The sequence below is a fragment of the Oncorhynchus keta genome, chromosome 1 (assembly GCF_023373465.1).
Source record: "Oncorhynchus keta strain PuntledgeMale-10-30-2019 chromosome 1, Oket_V2, whole genome shotgun sequence".
NCBI lineage: Eukaryota > Metazoa > Chordata > Actinopteri > Salmoniformes > Salmonidae > Oncorhynchus > Oncorhynchus keta.
In genome coordinates, this window is record NC_068421.1 from 62,641,474 (window position 1) to 62,663,463 (window position 21,990).

Below are 21,990 nucleotides of genomic sequence, written 5' to 3' on the forward strand. Positions count from 1 at the left end.
AATACATCACAGTCTATACCTCCTAGTCCACCCCATACCAGCCCTACATCAGAGTCTATACCTACTTGTCCACCCTACACCAGTCCTACATCAGAGTCTATACCTCCTAGTCCACCCTATACCAGCCCTACATCAGAGTCTATACCTCCTTGTCCACCCTACACCAGTCCTACATCAGAGTCTATACCTCCTAGTCCACCCTATATCAGCTCTACATCAGAGTCTACACCTCCCAGTCCACCCCATACCCGCTCTTCATCAGGGTCGTGTAGAGTATTCCCAAAATGGGAAAATGAAAATGAGTGTTCGTATCGGACATATTGAAGCAGTAAATGTTCTATATGGTCCCGTGCCTACAAACCCAAAAGCACCCCTACTCCCCAACTAAACCCCCTACTCCTCCACTGAACCCCTACTCCTCCACTAAACCCCCTACTCCCCCACTAAACCCCATACTCCCCCACTAAACCCCCTACTCCCCCACTAAACCCCCTACTCCCCCACTCAACCCCCTACTCCCCAACTAAACCCCCTACTCCCCCACTAAACTCCCTATTCCCCCACTAAACTCCCTACTCCCCCACTAAACCCCCTACTCCCCCACTAAACCCCTACTCCCCCACTGAACCCCTACTCCTCCACTAAACCCCCTACTCCCCCACTGAACCCCCTACTCCCCCACTAAACCCCTACCCCCTCTAAAACCCCTACTCCCCCTCTAAACCCCTACTCCCCCTCTAAACCCCCTACTCCCCCTCTAAACCCCTACTCCCCCACTGAACCCCTACTCCTCCACTAAACCCCTACTCCCCCACTGAACCCCTACTCCTCCACTAAACCCCTACTCCCCCACTAAACCCCTACTCCCCCACTGAAACCCCTACCCCCCTCTAAACCCCTACTATAAACCCCTACCCCCCTCTAAACCCCTACTCCCCTCTAAACCCCTGCTCCCCCCACTGAACCCCTACTCCTCCACTAAACCCCCTACTCCCCCACTGAACCCCCTACTCCCCCACTAAACCCCCTACCCCATCTAAACCCCCTACTCCCCCTCTAAACCCCCTACTCCCCCACTGAACCCCTACTCCTCCACTAAACCCCTACTCCCCACTGAACCCCTACTCCTCCACTAAACCCCTACTCCCCCACTAAACCCCTACCTCCACTAAACCCTCTTCCCCCACTGAACCCCTACTCCCCCACTAAACCCCCTACTCCCCACTAAACCCCCTACTCCCCACTCAACCCCTACTCCCCAACTAAACCCCTACTCCCCCTAAACTCCCTATTCCCCACTAAACTCCCTACTCCCCCACTAAACCCCTACTCCCCCACTGAACCGCTACTCCTCCACTAAACCTCCTACTCCCCCACTAAACCCCTGCCCCCCTCTAAACCCCTACTCCCCCTCTAAACCCCTACTCCCCCACTGAACCCCCTCCTCCACCAAACCCCCACTCCCCCACTGAACCCTACTCCTCCACTAAACCCCTCTCCCCACTAAACCTCCTACTCCTCCACTAAACCCCTCCCCCACTAAACCCCTACTCCCCACTAAACCCCCTAAACCCCCTACTCCCCACTGAACCCCTACTCCTCCACTAAACCCCTACTCCCCCACTGAACCCCTACTCCTCCACTAAAGACTACTCCCCACTGAACCCCTACTCCTCCACTAAAGACTCCCCCACTGAACCCCTACTCCTCCACTAAACCCCTACTCCCCCACTAAACCTCCTACTCCTCCACTAAACCCCTACTCCCCCACTGAACCCCTACTCCTCCACTAAACCCCCTACTCCCCCACTGAACCCCCTACTCCTCCACTAAAGTCCCCCACTGAACCCCTACTCCTCCACTAAACCCCTACTCCCCCACTAAACCTCCTACTCCTCCACTAAACCCCCTCCCCACTGAACCCCTACTCCTCCACTAAACCCCTACTCCCCCACTGAACCCCTACTCCTCCACTAAACCCCTACTCCCCCACTGAGTCCTCCACTAAACCCCCTACTCCCCCACTAAACCTCCTACTCCTCCACTAAACCCCTACTCCCCCACTGAACCCCTACTCCTCCACTAAACCCCCTACTCCCCCACTAAACCTCCTACTCCTCCACTAAACCCCCTACTCCCCCACTGAACCCCTACTCCTCCACTAAACCCCTATCCCCCACTGAACCCCTACTCCTCCACTAAACCCCTACTCCCCACTGAACCCCTACTCCCCCACTAAACCTCCTACTCCTCCACTAAACTCCCTACTCCCCCACTGAACCCCTACTCCTCCACTAAACCCCTACTCCCCCCACTGAACCCCCTACTCCTCCACTAAACCCCCTACTCCCCCACTGAACCCCTACTCCTCCACTAAACCCCCTACTCCTCCACTAAACCCCTACTCCCCCACTAAACCCCTTACTCCTCCACTAAACCTCCTACTCCTCCACTAAACCCCTACTCCTCCACTAAACCCCTACTCCCCACTAAACCCTTACTCCTCCACTAAACCCCTACTCCCCCACTAAACCCCTACTCCCCACTAAACCTCCTACTCCTCCACTAAACCCCTATCCCCACTGAACCCCTACCTCCACTAAACCCCCTACTCCCCCACTGAACCCCTACTCCTCCACTAGTACTCCCCCACTGAACCCCTCTCCTCCACTAAACCCCTACTCCTCCACTAAACCCCCTACTCCCCCACTAAACCTCCTACTCCTCCACTAAACCCCCTACTCCCCCACTGAACCCCTACCTCCACTAAACCCCTACTCCCCCACTAAACCTCCTACCTCCCTAAAACCCCTACTCCCCCACTAAACCCCCTACTCCCCCACTAAACCTCCTACTCCTCCACTAAACCCCTACTCCCCCACTAAACCCCTACTCCCCCACTGAACCCCTACTCCTCCACTAAAGTCACTAAACCCCTACTCCCCACTAAACCTCCTACTCCTCCACTAAACCCCCTACTCCCCCACTAAACCCCCTACTCCCCACTAAACCTCCTACTCTTCCACTAAAACCCCTACTCCCCCACTGAACCCCTACTCCTCCACTAAACCCCCTACTCCCCCACTAAACCTCCTACTCCTCCACTAAACCCCTACTCCTCCACTAAACCCCTACTCCCCCCTAAACCTCCTACTCCTCCACTAAACCCCCTACTCCCCCACTGAACCCCTACTCCTCCACTAAACCCCTACTCCCCCACTAAACCTCCTACTCCTCCACTAAACCCCCTACTCCCCCACTGAACCCCTACTCCTCCACTAAACCCCTACTCCCCCACTAAACCTCCTACTCCTCCACTAAACCCCTACTCCTCCACTAAACCCCCTACTCCCCCACTAAACCTCCTACTCCTCCACTAAACCCCTACTCCTCCACTAAACCCCTACTCCTCCACTAAACCCCTAGTCCCCACTAAACCTCCTACTCCTCCACTAAACCCCCTACACCTAAACCCCATACTCCCCACTAAACCCCCTACTCCCCCACTAAACCCCTACTCCCCCACTCAACCCCTACTCCCCACTAAACCCCTACTCCCCACTAAACTCCCTATTCCCCCACTAAACTCCCTACTCCCCACTAAACCCCACTCCCCCACTAAACCCCTGACCCCCCACTGAACCCCCTACTCCTCCACTAAACCCCTACTCCCCACTGTCCCCCTATCCCCCACTAAACCCCCTACCCCCTCTAAACCCCCTACTCCCCCTCTAATCCCCCTACTCCCCTCTAAACCCCCTACTCCCCCTCTAAACCCCCTACTCCCCACTGAACCCCCCCTACTCCTCCACTAAACCCCTACTCCCCCACTGAACCCCTACTCCTCCACTAAACCCCTACTCCCCCACTCCCCCTACTCCCCACTAAACCCCTACCCCCCTCTAAACCCCTATCCCCTCTAAACCCCTACTCCCCCTCTAAACCCCTACTCCCTCTAAACCCCTACTCCCCACTGAACCCCCTACTCCTCCACTAAACCCCTACTCCCCACTGTCCCCCTACTCCCCACTAAACCCCCTACCCCCTCTAAACCCCCTACTCCCCTCTAAACCCCTACTCCCCACTGAACCCCTACCTCCACTAAACCCCTACTCCCCACTGAACCCCCCTCCACTAAACCCCTACTCCCCCCTAAACCCCTACTCCTCCACTAAACCTCTACTCCCCCACTGAACCCTACTCCCCCACTAAACCCCTACTCCCCACAAACCCCTACTACCCCCACTCAACCCCTACTCCCCCAACTAAACCCCCTACTCCCCACTAAACTCCCTATTCCCCCACTAAACTCCCTACTCCCCACTAAACCCCCTACTCCCCCCACTGAACATCTCCTCCACTAAACCTCCTACTCCCCACTAAACCCCCCACCCTCTAAACCCCCTACTACCCTCAGAACCCCTACCCCCACTGAACCCCTACTCCTCCACTAAACCCCTACTCCCCCACTGAACCCCTACTCCTCCACTAAACCCCCTACTCCCCCACTAAACCTCCTACTCCTCCACTAAACCCCCTACTCCCCCACTAAACCCCTACTCCCCACTAAACCCCCCTACTCCCCCTCTAAACCCCTACTCCCCCCCACTGAACCCCTACTCCTCCACAAACCCCTACTCCCCCACTGAACCCCTACTCCTCCACTAAACCCCTACTCCCCCACTGAACCCCTACTCCTCCACTAAACCCCTACTCCCCCACTGAACCCCTACTCCTCCACTAAACCCCTACTCCCCCACTAAACCTCCTACCCTCCCTAAACCCCTACTCCCCCCACTGAACCCCTACCTCCACTAAACCCCTACTCCCCCACTGAACCCCCTACTCCTCCACTAAACCCCCTACTCCCCCCACTGAACCCCCTACCTCCACTAAACCCCTACTCCCCCACTAAACCTCCTACTCCTCCACTAAACCCCCTACTCCCCCACTGAACCCCTACCTCCACTAAACCCCCTACTCCCCACTGAACCCCCTACTCCTCCACTAAACCCCTACTCCCCCACTGAACCCCCTACTCCTCCACTAAACCCCCTACTCCCCCACTAAACCTCCTACTCCTCCACTAAACCCCTACTCCCCCACTGAACCCCCTACTCCTCCACTAAACCCCCTACTCCCCCACTAAACCTCCTACTCCTCCACTAAACCCCTACTCCCCACTGAACCCCTACTCCTCCACTAAACCCCTACTCCCCCACTGAACCCCTACTCCTCCACTAAACCCCCTCCCCACTGAACCCCTACTCCCCCACTAAACCTCCTACCTCCACTAAACTCCCTACCCCCCCACTGAACCCCTACTCCTCCACTAAACCCCCTACTCCCCCACCCCCTACTCCTCCACTAAAACTCCCCCACTGAACCCCTACTCCTCCAAAACCCCCTAGTCCTCCACTAAACCCCCTACTCCCCCACTAAACCCCTTACCTCCACTAAACCTCCTACTCCTCCACTAAACCCCTACTCCTCCACTAAACCCTCTACTCCCCCCACTAAACCCCTACTCCTCCACTAAACCCCCTACTCCCCCACTAAACCCCTACTCCCCCACTAAACCTCCTACTCCTCCACTAAACCCCACTCCCCACTGAAAACTCCTCCACTAAACCCCTACTCCCCCACTGAACCCCTACTCCTCCACTAAACCCCCTACTCCCCCACTGAAACTCCCTAAACCCCCCTCCTCCACTAAACCCCCTACTCCCCCACTAAACCTCCACTCCTCCACTAAAACTCCCCCACTGAACCCCTACTCCTCCACTAAACCCCTACCCCCACTAAACTCCTACTCCTCCACTAAACCCCCTCCCCCACTAAACCCCTACTCCCCACTAAACCTCCTACTCCTCCACTAAACCCCTACTCCCCCACTAAACCCCTACTCCCCCACTGAACCCCTACTCCTCCACTAAAACTCCCCCACTAAACTCCCTCCACTAAACCCCTACTCCCCCACTAAACCCCCTACTCCCCCACTAAAACTCCCCCTAAACTCCCCCACTAAACCCCTACTCCCCCACTAAACCTCCTACTCCTCCACTAAACCCCCTACTCCCCACTGAACCCCCTCCTCCACTAAACCCCCCCTACTCCCCCACTAAACCTCCCTCCTCCACTAAACCCCTACTCCTCCACTAAACCCCTACTCCCCCACTAAACCCCCTACTCCTCCACTAAACCCCCTACTCCCCCACTGAACCCCCTCCTCCACTAAACCCCTACTCCCCCACTAAACCCCTACTCCTCCACTAAACCCCTACTCCCCCACTGAACCCCTACTCCTCCACTAAACCCCCTACTCCCCACTAAACCTCCTACTCCTCCACTAAACCCCTACTCCTCCACTAAACCCCCCTCCCCCACTAAACCTCCCCCTCCACTAAACCCCCCCCTCCACTAAACCCCTACTCCTCCACTAAACCCCTACTCCCCCACTAAAACTCCTCCCTAAACCCCTCCCCCACTAAACCCCTACTCCCCCACTAAACCTCCTACTCCTCCACTAAACCCCTACTCCCCCACTGAACCCCCTACTCCTCCACTAAACCCCTACTCCCCCACTAAACCTCCTACTCCTCCACTAAACCCCTACTCCCCCACTGAACCCCTACTCCTCCACTAAACCCCCTACTCCCCCCACTAAACCTCCCCTCCACTAAACCCCCTACTCCTCCACTAAACCCCTACTCCCCCACTAAACCTCCTACTCCTCCACTAAACCCCTACTCCCCCACTGAACCCTACTCCTCCACTAAACCCCCTACTCCCCCACTAAACCTCCTACTCCTCCACACTAAACCCCCTACTCCCCCACTAAACCCCTCCTCCACTAAACCCCCTCCCCCACTGAACCCCTACTCCCCACTAAACCCCTACTCCCCACTAAACCCCCTACTCCTCCACTAAACCCCTATTCCTCCACTAAACCCCTACTCCCCCACTAAACCTCCTACCCCTACTCCCCCACTGAACCCCTACTCCTCCACTAAACCCCCTCCCCACTAAACCCCCACTAAACCCCCCTCCCCCACTAAACCCCTACTCCTCCACTAAACCCCTACTCCCCCACTAAACTCCTCCACCCCCTACTCCCCACTGAACCCCTACTCCTCCACTAAACCCCTACTCCCCACTAAACCCCTATTCCTCCACTAAACCCCCTACTCCCCACTAAACCCCTACTCCTCCACTAAACCCCTACTCCCCACTAAACCTCCTACTCCTCCACTAAACCCCTACTCCCCACTAAACCCCTACTCCCCCACTAAACCCCTACTCCTCCACTAAACCCCTACTCCCCCACTGAAACCCTCCTCCACTAAACCCCTACTCCCCACTAAACCTCCTACTCCTCCACTAAACCCCTACTCCCCCACTGAACCCCTACTCCTCCACTAAACCCCTACCCCCACTAAACCCCTACTCCCCCACTAAACCTCCCTACTCCTCCACTAAACCCCCTCCCCCACTAAACCTCCTACTCCCTCCACTAAACCCCTACTCCCCCACTAAACCCCTACTCCCCACTAAACCCCCTCCCCCACTAAACCCCTACCCCCACTAAACCCCCTCCCCCACTCCCCACTAAACCCCTTCCCCCACTCCCCCACTAAACCCCTACTCCCCCACTAAACCCCCTACTCCCCCACTAAACCCCCTACTCCCCCACTAAACCTCCTACTCCCCCACTAAACCCCTTACTCCTCCAAACTGCTCTCTCTCTCTCTCATTCCTTAGCTCTGGCTGGGAGGACTGGTTTTGGTTCACTTGTTATCTGTGGTTCACATGGGTTTCTGTGTTCCCAATGAAAACACGTTTTAATAAAGGAAGAATGTATCTTCAGATTCATCAAGCCTTATTTCCTCTGCCGGTTCACTGGAATGCTGGTCATGGATTAATTAGATGAAAATTGACTAGTTACTTCTTATACACATACAGAGTATGCCCATGCACACACAAACACACACACACACACACACACACACACACACACACACACACACACACACACACACACACACACACACACACACACACACACACACACACACACACACACACACACACACACACACACACACACACACACACACACACACACACACACACACACACACACACACACACACACTCACACTCACACACACACACACACACACACACACAGCATGGAATGCTAATTGAAACAAACAGCTCATGGTTCCTTCATTTCTGGATTTGGGAGGAACTGCTGGTAATTGGCACTATAGCTGTGTGTGTGTGTGTGCATGCACATACTTTTGCGTTTGTGTGGGTGTGTGTGCGTGTGTGAGTGTATTTTACGTATGGTTCTTCATGCCAGAGATCTGGGAACCATTGAAGACTATTATTGTCCTGCTCTTTTTCCAGTTTAGCTTTCAAACATGTGAATTAGATAAAATTGTTCACTATAAACACACATTAACATTGGTACAAACACTCACTAGACACAAAACTGATATCTCTTTCTGACATGCTATCACGCACACACACACACACAAAAACACACATGCACGCACACGCGCAAACACACACACACACACGCACGCACATGTGCGCACACATACACACACACGCAAACACACACAAACACTCGCAACTGTAACCGTGAGCATTCCTTGCATCCACTGAGATGTGGGGTGTGTATCACTGTAAGTTCCTCTCCTCAGCTCTACGCTCCATTAGTCTTTACTGGTGGCTGGAGGCAGCTGAGGGAGGGCTGAGGTGCAGGGGAGCACTGTGAACATGGCCTCTTGACTTCATCTGTCTCCTCTGCTCTGGCTGACAAAACCCACCTCTGACTGGGCCATAAAGAAAGGTCATCTACCATTTACTACTGTCCCCCCATCCACCCTGCCGTGACTTCCAGCTCCCTCTGTCCCATCACTAAGCTTCAGTGCTGCTGAAAAACAGACACACAGAGTTTCTGTAAGCACCAGAGATGGGGTCCCATTGAAGTGCCCATAGGCACAGATCTAGGTTCAGATTACCATCCCTAAATCCTCCCCTTAATCTGTAGAGGTGACCATAGATTAGGGTTTCCTGGACTCATGACCTCCCAAACCTCCCCACTAACCTGCACCAAAAGCAAAGAAGAAGGTCTGGGAGGGGTTTCGCTGGATGAGGGAGGAGATGCGGCGTGCCATTCGCTCGTTGCGTTTGTAGATGAGCTCCTGACGGAAGTAGCTGTCAATCTGCAGCGCCGTGGTCCTCTCATGGGCCGGTAGGGAACTGTTGATGAAGTGAGGGAGCTGAGAGAGCGCGATAGAGAGTGAGAGAAAGAGAGAGAGAGAGAGAGAGAGAGAGAGAGAGAGAGAGAGAGAGAGAGAGAGAGAGAGAGAGAGAGAGAGAGAGAAAGACAGAAAGACAGAAAGACAGAAAGAGAGAGAGGGAAGGGTGAAGAGAGAGCGTGAGAGGGAGGGGAAGGGGATAGAAAAGGAAAGCGAGAGGGACAGAGTGAAAGAACAGGGAAAGAGAGAAGGACAGAGTGAGAGAAGGAGGGTGTTAGTGATGTGCCCGTGTGAGTGTGCAACCTGGCAGGAGAAAGTGTTCCTGACATTTCTGCCAGTGTGTGTAGCATGACAGCCTGATGGAAAATGACTACCTGCTACAGAGAGAGAGAGAGAGAAAGAGAGAGAGAGACTGACTCTACTGATGTGTGTATATGTGTGTTTGCATGCCTACGTGTGTGTAGCTATGTGTGTGTGTGTGTGTGTGTGTGTGTGTGTGTGTGTGTGTGTGTGTGTGTGTGTGTGTGTGTGTGTGTGTGTGTGTGTGTGTGTGTGTGTGTGTGTGTGTGTGTGTGAGAGAATGTGTGTTTAATTGCGGTTTGATTGATTTACAGCCGACAGCGTCCTGGCTGTAGTCAGCTCTTGGCCGGCTCAGAGGGCTAGGCAGGCCGTTAATCTGCAGGGATGATTAGAGGTCCTGGGGGAATCGGAGTGGAGTGGGAGGGAGTCTGGCGTTTAGAGGGGGGCCTCAAGGGCCACCTTTACAGGGGTAGGCTGAGGATCCTGCTCTGCTCTATTATACAGCTGCACACACACATACACACCAGGCCCAGGCTGCAGACTGCACCTGAGCCCCACTATACTGCTCTCAGGGAGTATCCTGTTCAGTTTCCTACAGCTCTGGGGTCAAAGTGTTTGTTAGGAACAAGTTCCTCTCCACTTCCTGACCAGGGCTACTCCCCAGTGGAGATAGAGGGAGCGAGGGGAGACAGGAAGGGGTTATCAGGAAAATAGTTCAGAGGGTACAGGGGGGTGTGTGTGTGTGTGTGTGTGTGTGTGTGTGTGTGTGTGTGTGTGTGTGTGTGTGTGTGTGTGTGTGTGTGTGTGTGTGTGTGTGTGTGTGTGTGTGTGTGTGTGTGTGTGTGTGTGTGTGTGTGTGTGTGTGTGTGTGTGTGTGTGGTTGTGTTGTCTTTGAAGTGATTGCCTCGAGGGCCCTGAACTGTACTGTATGATGTGGACACCTGTAGCTGCTGATCACAGCCTGTGTCTGATTGCAACTTGCTCTCTCAGTCTCAAGTCAGAATTAGACATTCATCCATGTTTGTCAAATTTCGAAGTTGTTGCAAACGTCACATTTCAAACTGTTTAAGGATAAGTTGAGGCATTAACTCTGTATTTTTAAGTTTAGGGTTAAGTTTAGGCCTTAACTCAGAAAAGGTAAGGTTATGCATTAACTCTGAATAGTTAAGGTAAGGGTTAAGGTTTGGGATAATCTTAAAATGCTGGATTCAAAATTGCAACCTTTGGAACCTTCAGAGGCAGATGTTTACCCCCATCTGCATCCCCGTCAACAACACCCTAGCAAAACCCAAACCTACTTGAAGGTAACCGCGCTCACTGCTGCCCATAGTGGCCAGTTTTCCACATCATCTCCCGACGTCCTCAAACATTTTAAGGTTCCCAAGTGGCGCAGCGGTCTAAGGCACTGCATCTCAGTGATAGAGGCGTCACTATAGACCCTGGTTTGATACTGGGCTGTATCACAACCAGCTGTGATCGGGAGTTCCCGGTGCACAATTGGCCCAGTGTTGTTCGGGTTAGGGGAGGGGTAAGCCTTCATTGTAAAATAAGATGGATGTTGAATACTGACTTGTATCACGGGTGACCTGGCTGCTGATTGAGCTGCAGCACTAAATGTGATGAAAAGGACTGGACAGCTGCATGAAAAGCATCTAATTACATAGGTATGTGTGAGTGATGAGCTGCGCTGTTAGCATCAATAGTCTCTAGCCATTAAAAACTGATGGTCCACAAATCTAATTGAATCTGAACAACCCTTTAACTGTAACAGAATATGGAAAAATATGACCTTGGCATCCCATAATCTGAACCATCAATTTATACACTTTAGGTTTGTTCACAGACTGTATTTAACACCAAGGAAACATTTTACGATGAAATTGGCCTCAACTCCTAAGTGTTCACTGTGTCCCCTAAATCAGGTAGGCACATTCCTTTACAGTGGGGCAAAAAAGCATTTAGTCAGCCACCAATTGTGCAAGTTCTCCCACTTAAAAAGATGAGAGAGGCCTGTAATTTTCATCATAGGTACACTTCAAATATGACAGACAAAATGAGAAAAACAAATCCAGAAAATCACATTGTAGGATTTTTTATGAATTTATTTGCAAATTATGGTGGAAAATAAGTATTTGGTCAATAACAAAAGTTTATCTCAATACTTTGTTATATACCCTTTGTTGGCAATGACAGAGGTCAAATGTTTTCTGTAAGTCTTCACAAGATTTTCACACACTGTTGCTGGTATTTTGGACCATTCCTCCATGCAGATCTCCTCTAGAGCAGTGATGTATTGGGGCTGTTGCTGGGCAACACGGACTTTCAACTCCCTCCAAAGATTTTCTATGGGGTTGAGATCTGGAGACTGGCTAGGCCACTCCAGGACCTTGAAATGCTTCTTACGAAGCCACTCCTTCATTGTCCGGGCGGTGTGTTTGGGATCATTGTCATGCTGAAAGACCCAGCCTCGTTTCATCTTCAATGCCCTTGCTGATGGAAGGAGGTTTTCACTCAAAATCTCACGATACATGGCCCCATTCATTCTTTCCTTTACACGGATCAGTCGTCCTGGTCCCTTTGCAGAAAAACAGCCCCAAAGCATGATGTTTCCACCCCCATGCTTCACAGTAGGTATGGTGTTCTTTGGATGCAACTCAGCATTCTTTGTCCTCCAAAGGGACCAGGACGACTGATCCGTGTAAAGGAAAGAATGAATGGGGCCATGTATCTTGAGATTTTGAGTGACGACGAGTTGAGTTTTTACCAAAAAGTTATATTTTGGTTTCATCTGACCATATGACATTCTCCCAATCTTCTTCTGGATCATCCAAATGCTCTCTAGCAAACTTCAGACGGGCCTGGACATGTACTGGCTTAAGCAGGGGGACAAGTCTGGCACTGCAGGATTTGAGTCCCTGGCGGCATAGTGTGGTAGGCTTTGTTACTTTGGTCCCAGCTCTCTGCAGGTCATTCACTAGGTCCCCCCCGTGTGGTTCTGGGATTTTTGCTCTCCGTTCTTGTGATCATTTTGACCCCACGGGGTGAGATCTTGCGTGGAGCCCCAGATCGAGGGAGATTATCAGTAATCTTGTCTTCCATTTCCTAATATTTGCTCCCACAGTTGATTTCTTCAAACCAAGCTGCTTACCTATTGCAGATTCAGTCTTCCCAGCCTGGTGCAGGTCTACAATTTCGTTTCTGGTGTCCTTTGACAGCTCTTTGGTCTTGGCCATAGTGGAGTTTGGAGTGTGACTGTTTGAGGTTGTGGACAGGTGTCTTTTATACTGATAACAAGTTCAAACAGGTGCCATTAATACAGGTAACAAGTGGAGGACAGAGGAGCCTCTTAAAGAAGAAGTTGCAGGTCTGTGAGAGCCAGAAATCTTGCTTGTTTGTTATTGACCAAATACTTATTTTCCACCATAATTTGCTAATAAATTCATTAAAAATCCTACAATGTGATTTTCTGGATTTTTTCTCTCATTTTGTCTGTCATAGTTGAATTGTACCTATGATGAAAATTACAGGCCTCTCTCATCTTTTTAAGTGGGAGAACTTGCACAATTGGTGGCTGACTAAATACTTTTTTTGCCCCACTGTATATGATGTGGGGGGAGTGCCCTGAATTGAAATGCTTCTGGGGCAAAGTTACAACATCCATTTTGAAGTGGTTGAAATATAAATATTCAGTGCTTTGCATCTATTATGTTACTGAAAGATGATAGCTCCTTGAATCTCTCCATCAATCAGTCGCTCTCCGTAGCCGATGTGAGTAAGACCTTTAACAGGTCAACATTCACAGACAGATTACCAGGACGTGTACTCCGAGCATGCGCTGACCAACTGGCAAGTGTCTTCACTGACATGATCAACCTGTCCCTGACCGAGTCTGTAATACCAACATGTTTCAAGGAAACCACCATAGTTCATGTGGCCAAGAACACCAACATAACCTGTCTAAATGACTACTGACCTGTAGCACTCACATCTGTAGTCATGAAGTGCTTTGAATGGCACACATCAACACCATTATCCCAGAAACCCTAGACCCGCCCTTATTTTCGCATACCGCCCCAACAGATTCACAGATGACGCAATGTCTATTGCACTCCACACTGCCCTTTCCCACCTGGACAAAAAGAACACCTACGTGTGAATGCTGTTCATTGACTACAGCTCAACGTTCCACACCATAGTGTCCACGCAGCTCATCACTAAGCTAAGGATCCTGGGACTCAACACCTTCCTCTGCAACTGGATCATTGACTTCCTGACGAGCCGCCCACAGGTGGTAAGGGTAGGTAACAAAACATATGCCATGCTGATCCTCAACACTGGGGCCACTCAGGGGTGCGTGCTCAGTCCCCTTCTGTTCTCCCTGTTCACCCATGACTGAATTGGCCAAGCACGATTCCAACACCATCATTAAGTTTGCCGACGACACAACAGTGGTAGGCCTGATCACCAACAACAACGAGACAGCCTATAGGGAGGAGGTCAGAGATCTGGCCGTGTGATGACAGGATAACCTCTCCCTCAATGTGATCAAGACAAAGATGATCGTGGACCACAGGAAAAGGAGGGCCGAGCACGCCCCCATTCTCATCGACGGGGCTGTAGTGGAGCAGGTTGAGAGCTTCAAGTCCATTGGTATCCACATCACCAACGAACTGTCATGGTCCAAACACACCTAGACAGTCATGAAGAGGGCACGACAATGCCAATTCCAAACACACCAAAACATTAATGAAGAGGGCACGACAACACCTATTCCCCCTCAGGAGACTAAAAAGACTTGGCATGGGTCCTCAGATACTCAAAACGTTTTACCTCTGTACCATCGAGAGTATCCTGACTGGTTGCATCACCACCTAGTATGGCAACTGCTCAGCCTCTGACCACAAGGCACTACAGAGGGTAGTGCATACGGCCCAGTGCAACACTGGGGCCAAGCTTCGTGCCATCCAGGACCTCTATATCAGGCGGTGTCAGAGGAAGGCTCTAGAAATTTACTCCAGCCACCCTAGTCATAGACTGTTCCCCTTGCTACCACACGGCAAGCAGTACCGGAACACCAAGTCTAGGTCCAAAAGGCTTCTTAACAGCTTCTACCCCCAAGCCATAATACTCCTGAACAGCTAATCAAATGGCCACCGGACTATTTGCATTGACCCCCGCCCCCCTTTTTACACTGCTGCTACTCTCTGTTTATTATCTATGCATAGTCACTTAACCTCTACCTACATGTACATATTACCTCAATTACCTCGACTACCCGCACATTGACTCTGACCAGTACCCTCTATATATATATATAACCTTGCTACTGTTATTTAATGTTGCTCTTTAATTCTTTGTTTTTTCTTTTTTTTTTCATTTGTATTTGTATTTATTTATTGTTTACTTCAGTTTATTTAGTAAATACTTTCTTAAAACGTATTTACTAAATAAACTGAAGTAAACAATAAATAAAAAAGGGCTTGTAAGTAAGCATTTCACTGTAAGGTTTACACCTGTTGTATTCAGCGAATGTGACAAATAAAATTGGATTTGATTTCGATTTTTGATTCAATTTTTTGGCAGGCAGCACTGATGCAAAAAATATGTTCTCTTAGATGGCAATCACCTCACTCTCCCCCAATTCACCAGTGGATACAGTTACTCTTTAACTTTTTAGGGATAGGGGGCAGTATTCGGAAATTCTGATGAATGACGTGCCCAAAGTAAACTGCCTGTTACTCAGGCCCAGAAGCTAGGATATGCATATACTTAGATAGATTAGAAACACTCAGTTTCTAAAACTGTTAAAATAATGTCTGTGAGTATAACAGAACTGATATGACAGCCAAAAACCAGAGGAGAATCCATCCTGAATTATTCATTTAAATGCTTGTTTATGGGAGATTCAAAGGAATACCTCCCAGATTACAGTTCCTATGGCTTCCACTAGATATCAACAGTCTTCAGAAAGAGTTTCAGGCTTATTTTTTGAAAAATGACTTAGTAATTGTTGTTTTTCAAGGTGGCTCTCATTTTGAATGTAATCTTGTGGCGTGCACCTCGTTATTTATCTCCGGTATTGAACATACTACATTCCGTCTTATATTTTATCATTTATTTACATATTAGGGTACCTGAGGATTGATTAGAAACGTTGTTTGACTTGTTTGGACAAAGTTTATTGGTAACTTTGGGATTCCTTTGTATGCATGTTGCACGAGTGGAATGGGTGGATTACTGAATCAAACGTGCCAACTAAACAGACTTTGTAGGGATATAAAGAAGGACTTTATCAAACAAAATTATCATTTGTTGTGTAGCTGGGACCTTTGGGATTGCAAACAGAGGAAGGTCTTCAAAGGTAAGTTAATTATTTTATCGCTATTTCTGACTTTTGTGACGCCTCTGCTGGTTTGGAAAATGTTTAATGCTTTTGTGTGTGGGGCGCTGTCCTCAGATAATCACATGGTATGCTTTCGACCTAATGTCTTTTTGAAATCTGACAATGCGATTGGATTAACAAGAAGTTATGCTTTTAAAGGATGTAAGACACTTGTATGTTCGTGAATGTTTAATATTACGATTTTAGTATTTTGAATTTCGTGCTCTGCAATTTCACTGGATGTTGTCGAGGTGGGGCGCTAGTGTCCTGTCAGTGTTGCCAACTCCTCAGTAAGGAAAGTAGCTATTGGCTGTCCTAAAAGTCGCTAGAAGTTGCTAAATGACATCATCACCTAATTTGCATAATTGGGCCATGTGCATGTAATTGTGATGGATGCTGTAGGAGAAAGGTATAAAGTCGTGGGAGAGACAAAAAATGAGTAAAAAACACCCTAAATATGTTTAGAACTACAAATGAGCAAGCTGCAGAGAGTGGCACACACAGCGAATAAGAACCAGATATTTGAGGCCATACTCCTCCTTCAGCACTTTATGGACCCCATTGTTAATCCCCGTCATAAGAGGCATTGTCAGTCCCTATCCCCGGGAGTTTCTCTTTTTTAAGACAACGCTTCTCAAGGAAAGCCACAACAGCACGGGCTATAGATTTGGCATCTCCACCATCCAACTCAACAAGCCTCAGAAATGTTCATACAATTGTCTGCTTGGTGTCACTAAAGTACCTTATCACAACCCCCAGGTACTTAGAAACACTTACATCTGTGGACTCATCGAGGAGGAGGCTGAAACACTGGTCACCCACATCTGCGACCAACTTTTTCAGAAAGTATGGTGCTAGAACACCATTAATCATTTCTGTGCACTTTGTCCTGTGCATGTTGAAGTGGGTAGCAGCAGTGGAGTCTGAGAAAGCAGCTCTACATGCTTCTCCAATGTGATCACATGTCAGCATGGAACAGTGTTCAGCGACAGCTAATGCCATGGTGGCCTCAGTCTTTTTTGCAGAGTAAATTTTTTTAACCATAAATGGCAGCTTATTTTGGGTGGAACTGTTATAAGTCCATATATCACAAACCCCCGAGGTGCCGTATTGCTAATATAAACAGGTTACCAATGTAACCAGACATGCTGTTTTCAACTCTCGAGAGACAGCAGGAGTGGTAGAGATACTCTTAATGATCGGCTATGAAAAGCCAACTGACATTTACTCCTGAGGTGCTGACTGTCACGTTCTGACCTTTATTTCCTTTGTTTTGTCATTATTTAGTATGGTCAGGGCGTGAGTTGGGTGGGCAGACTATGTTTGTTTTTCTAGGTTTTGGGTATTTCTATGTTTCGGCCTAGTATGGTTCTCAATCAGAGGCAGGTGTCATTAGTTTTCTCTGATTGAGAATCATACTTAGGTAGCCTGGGTTTCACTGTGTGTTTGTGGGTGATTGTTCCTGTCTCTGTGTTTTGCACCAGATAGGGCTGTTTTTGGTTTTCCACATTTATTATTTTGTAGTGTTCATGTTTATCTGTTTTTATTAAACATGAGTCAATATAACCACGCTGCGTTTTGGTCCTCCTCTACTTCACCACATGAAAACCCTGACACTGACTTGCTGCACCCTCGACAACTACTGTAATTATTATTATTTTACCATGCTGGTCATTTATGAACATTTGAACATCTTGGCCATGTTCTATTATAATCTCCACCCGGCACAGCCAGAAGAGGACTGGCCACCCCTCATAGCCTGGTTCCTCTCTAGGTTTCTTCCTAGGATATGGATTTTCTAGGGAGTTCTTCCTAGCAACTGTGTTTCTATACCTGCAATGCTTGCTGTTTGGGGTTTTATGGTTGGGTTTCTGTACAGCACTTTGAGATATCAGTTAATGTACGAAGGGCTATATAAATCAATTTTATTTGATTTGATTTTGAGGGTGGAGACAGGTAAGGGGAATGGGATGAGGGGTTTGGGGTGTAGACAGGTTGGGGGAATGGAATAGGGGGTTTGGGGGTAGAGAAAGTTAGGGGAATGGGATGGGGGTTGGATGGAGACAGGTTGGGGGAATGGGATGGGGGTTGGAGACAGGTTAGGGGAATGGGATGGGGGTTGAGGGTGGAGACAGGTTGGGGGATGGGGGGTTGGGGGTGGAGACAGGTTGGGGGAATGGGATGAGGGTTGGGGGTGGAGACAGGTTGTGGGAATGGGATGGGGGGTTGGGGGTGGAGACAGGTTGTGGGAATGGGATGGGGGTTGGGGGTGGAGACAGGTTGGGGGAATGGGATGGAGGGTCAGGGGTGGAGGCAGGTTGGGGGAATGGGATGGGGGGTCGGGGGTGGAGGCCCACTTTTTATTTAGCTTTTTCTTCCTGTTTATACTGAAGTAAGTAAAGACTTTGCAGTTATGCACTTACTGTAATGTTCTATTTTTTATAGAATTTTTCTTCTTCTGAGTGGCAGTCCACAGGTAAATAATGAATTGAAAATATATGGAATATGGAATTATTTCAGTGTAAATATTGTGCCTGTAACCACCCCCCAACAACCCTCTTTCTAAATACCCTTTCCCTCAAATCCTCCCTCTCTCTTCTTTTCTCCTGCCTCTTTCTTGCCCTGTCTCTTTCTTGCCCCCCCTCTCTCTCTCTCTCTCTCTCTGCTCTGGTTAGCACTGGTGAGTCCTATGGGAGTGACTGGGCTAGAGAAGGAGAAACAGAGAAAAGTAAAGTAAAGAGAGTGAGGGGGGAGGCCCCAGCGGTTCTCTGATGAATGAGAACCGCTTGAGCGTTTAATGGTCAAAGGGAGGGGGTTGGGGGAGGAGGTAACCACATGCAGATAACCTATCACAGGAAGGCCCATTAGCTGCCCTCTATACTGGCTTCTCAGGAAATGAGAAATGACAGGGAAATATTTCCTCCCTTCCTTACTTCTGGTCGCGGCCCTGGCCGAGGCCTCCTCAAGCCTGCTCCCTTTGAACCTCCTAGTTGCGCTACACTCTCTGGTGGATAGGCTGAGGCTAGGACTGAGGAGGCCGTCTGCATTAACCTCTCCCCCCTGCGGCCCATCAGGCCCCAAGTAGATGAAGATGGAGCTGGGAGAGCATAGGAGCAGGGGATTACCATCCATTTATCAGGGAACACCTGCTACTCCGGAAGAGTTCATAAGGCCTGCCATATATCAGCTCGGCCAGGCACCGCCATCAACCATTAGATGGTTATAGCATGTGGTATGGAATGTTAATTATGTGTTATTATTATAGAAAGAACCAAGGCTAACTGGACTGATTTAGTGGAGGGACGATGCAGACAACTGTAGGAGGCATGGTCTTTAGGGGCCAAGGATATAGGAGATAATGTCTTATTGCATCATTTGTCTGGACCTAATCATCAAATCAAATCAAATCAAACCTAATAATACACCTGTGAAGGTAAAGTGATTGTAATATGCTGAATTGACCCTAGTTCAAACTCCTAAACAGTGCTTATATTATGGCCAATGATAATCATGTGTGTAGTCATGTGACTGTTGAAATATAATCATACTGTAGCTGGTATGACCATACAGGATTTATAGTACATGGTGTGTGACAACCATTGTTGTATTTTTTTTATTTAACTTGGCCAGTTAAGAACAAATTCATATTTACAATGACGGCCTGGGAACAGTGGGTTAACTGCCTTGTTCAGGGGCAGAACGACAGATTTTTACCTTGTCAGTTTGGGATTCGATCTAGCAACCTTTTGGTTACTGGCCCAACGCTTTAACCACTAGGCTACCTGCCGCCCCAAAACCATAGTGTGTGGTCACAGTAGGTCAGAGCTTGATGGTAAGGTGTGACCAAAAGCCTGTATCTTCAGGACCACGATGGAATAACACGGCTTTAGCCCCACTGGGTCTTCTAGCCCTGGTGGACGTACCTGTGAAGTGTCATGGTTGAAGATGATGGAGCTGAGGTCTCCACAGTTATAGTGTGTGATGAGGTCCTCTGTGGTGAAGGAGCCCTGCAGACTGCCTGCTCTCACACTCTCATGCTGCAGCAGGGTCTGGTTCAGAGCAAACAGCACCTGCAGAGGGAGGAGGGAGGAACTGTCAGGGACTTCACCGTGTGGAACAATGAGAGCATAACAGCACTACTGGAAGTCTCCCTGTATTATGACTCACACTAACACAAGCATACAAGCACACACATACTGCACTGTACTGTACTGTATGATGTATAGTTTACAGAAGCTTATTTCTATTAGTTTCCTAATGTTGCCCATCAAGTGCAAACTGGCTGCAGGTAAAAAAAGACCACAAGACGGATGGCAGAGCTCCAGTGTCTCCACCCCTCTCCTCTCTCAGGGAAATAGAAGGGAGATCTGAAAAGACAGAGAGTGCCCCTTTAAAAATAGCTCTCTCAGGGCCTCAACAAGGTAAATTTACAGCCCCCATTAAAATAAAAAGTAAACCCTCTTCAGAGATAATTTATGGCGTGCAGCAGCCAGCGGGCCCAGCGACACTGCAGCTGTCCCAGAAACCAGGGGTTAACCCTCCCAGCTCCCGCCCCCTCACTCCCACACCCACCTCTGACTGGCCTGGCAGCCCCCAGCCAGCTGTCAATCAGGGATAAGTGTTCTGACAGGAGCGCTAGGTGGAGGGTGCGAGGGAGAGAGTGGTTTACTCAGAGTACAGAGGGTTGAGTTTCAGGCTATCTCAGATTCCGCCCACTGACACATTCATATCCTATGATGGTGCGGTCAGTTGATTTGCACCCTTGATTACGTACGTATGTACAGTATGCATGTATACTGTATATCACCGCTATTTACTTCTCCATCCAGCCCTTTATTCCTAATTGCCTCCAGCCGGGTCAGTAAAGAAAAGTCGACAGCCCATCCGCATGATTTGTGTGTAGGCTTAAGGCATACAGCTGTGCAACTGATCTATCCCGAATTCAACACACTCTGAGTTATATGTAATAATTCACACAATTATGTTATGTTTTTGCAATCACTCATTGAACTGATAAATGACTTATTGTATTGCCTTATTGAATGTTGCTTAAACTGTTAGTAACCTTAACAATGAGCTCAGCACACCCTAATCCTCTCTCTCTCTCTCTCTCTCTCTCTCTCTCTCTCTCTCTCTCTCTCTCTCTCTCTCTCCTCTCTCTCTTCGCTCCCTCTCTCTTTCTCTAGTTGGTGTAGTCTGAGGTCATTGTATTTGCTAACCAGTCTTCCAGGCAGTGCCTTAATAGGGTGCCTCTGTTCTAACGAGGGGAGAAAACACTGGAGAGCTGACAGCAGGGATGCCTCTCTCTCCCATTCCCTCTTCATTCCTCCCTTCCTCCCTCCCTCAGTCCACTCTCTAACTTCTTCTCATCTTTCCCAATCGCACGCACCCTACCCCAGGACCTCACTCAGCCTCACACTGTAAGGAGAGAGGTGAGTAATCTTATTTATTTTATTAGACGTATTTCACAGAATCTATTTTCAGCTGAGAGCGCAGCGGCGTGCTGTCCTCCTGCCAAAGCGGTAATCCCAAAATGGGCCTTGATCAAACCTGTGGCCATAACGGCAAAAATGCTTTTCATTCCCGCTCCAGGACCCCCTGCCGGCTCCATAATGACAATACCTCATATATTTATTCCTATCTCACGTCTGCTTGCTTTACTGTCTTCATTTCCTTCCCCCCACGCCGGGTCACATTGGAGGGTGATGCCTGGCGAGCTCAGGCACATGTGTGCGTTGGCGTTGCCCAAGCCCTTGACCTACACGGCTCTATGCCTGCCCAGGGCTTTGTACTGCTGCCAAGAGCAATGCCAGAGCATGCCCTGGGTAGAAAGAGGGCTGAGGTTCGGGCTGGGGTAGGGAGCACCAGCCCCTCTGTACTGCTGCCAAGAGCAATGCCAGAGCAGGCCCTGGGTAGAAAGAGGGCTGAGGTTCGGGCTGGGGTAGGGAGCACCAGCCCCTCTGTACTGCTGCCAAGAGCAATGCCAGAGCAGGCCCTGGGTAGAAAGAGGGCTGAGGTTCGGGCTGGGGTAGGGAG

The 21,990-nt window shown here is 49.6% G+C and overlaps 1 protein-coding gene across 1 annotated transcript in view; it reads right to left on the bottom strand.

Annotated features, from left to right (window-relative positions):
* trabd2b (TraB domain containing 2B) overlaps nucleotides 1-21,990 on the bottom strand; it is a 107,875-nt gene that overhangs the window by 20,854 nt on the left and 65,031 nt on the right. The window contains exons 3-4 of the mRNA XM_052457403.1: nucleotides 19,878-20,024; nucleotides 9,119-9,293 (exon numbers count right to left, since the gene is read on the bottom strand). Coding sequence (XP_052313363.1) covers nucleotides 9,119-9,293; nucleotides 19,878-20,024 — 322 coding nt within the window. The remainder of the gene's footprint in view (nucleotides 1-9,118; nucleotides 9,294-19,877; nucleotides 20,025-21,990) is intronic.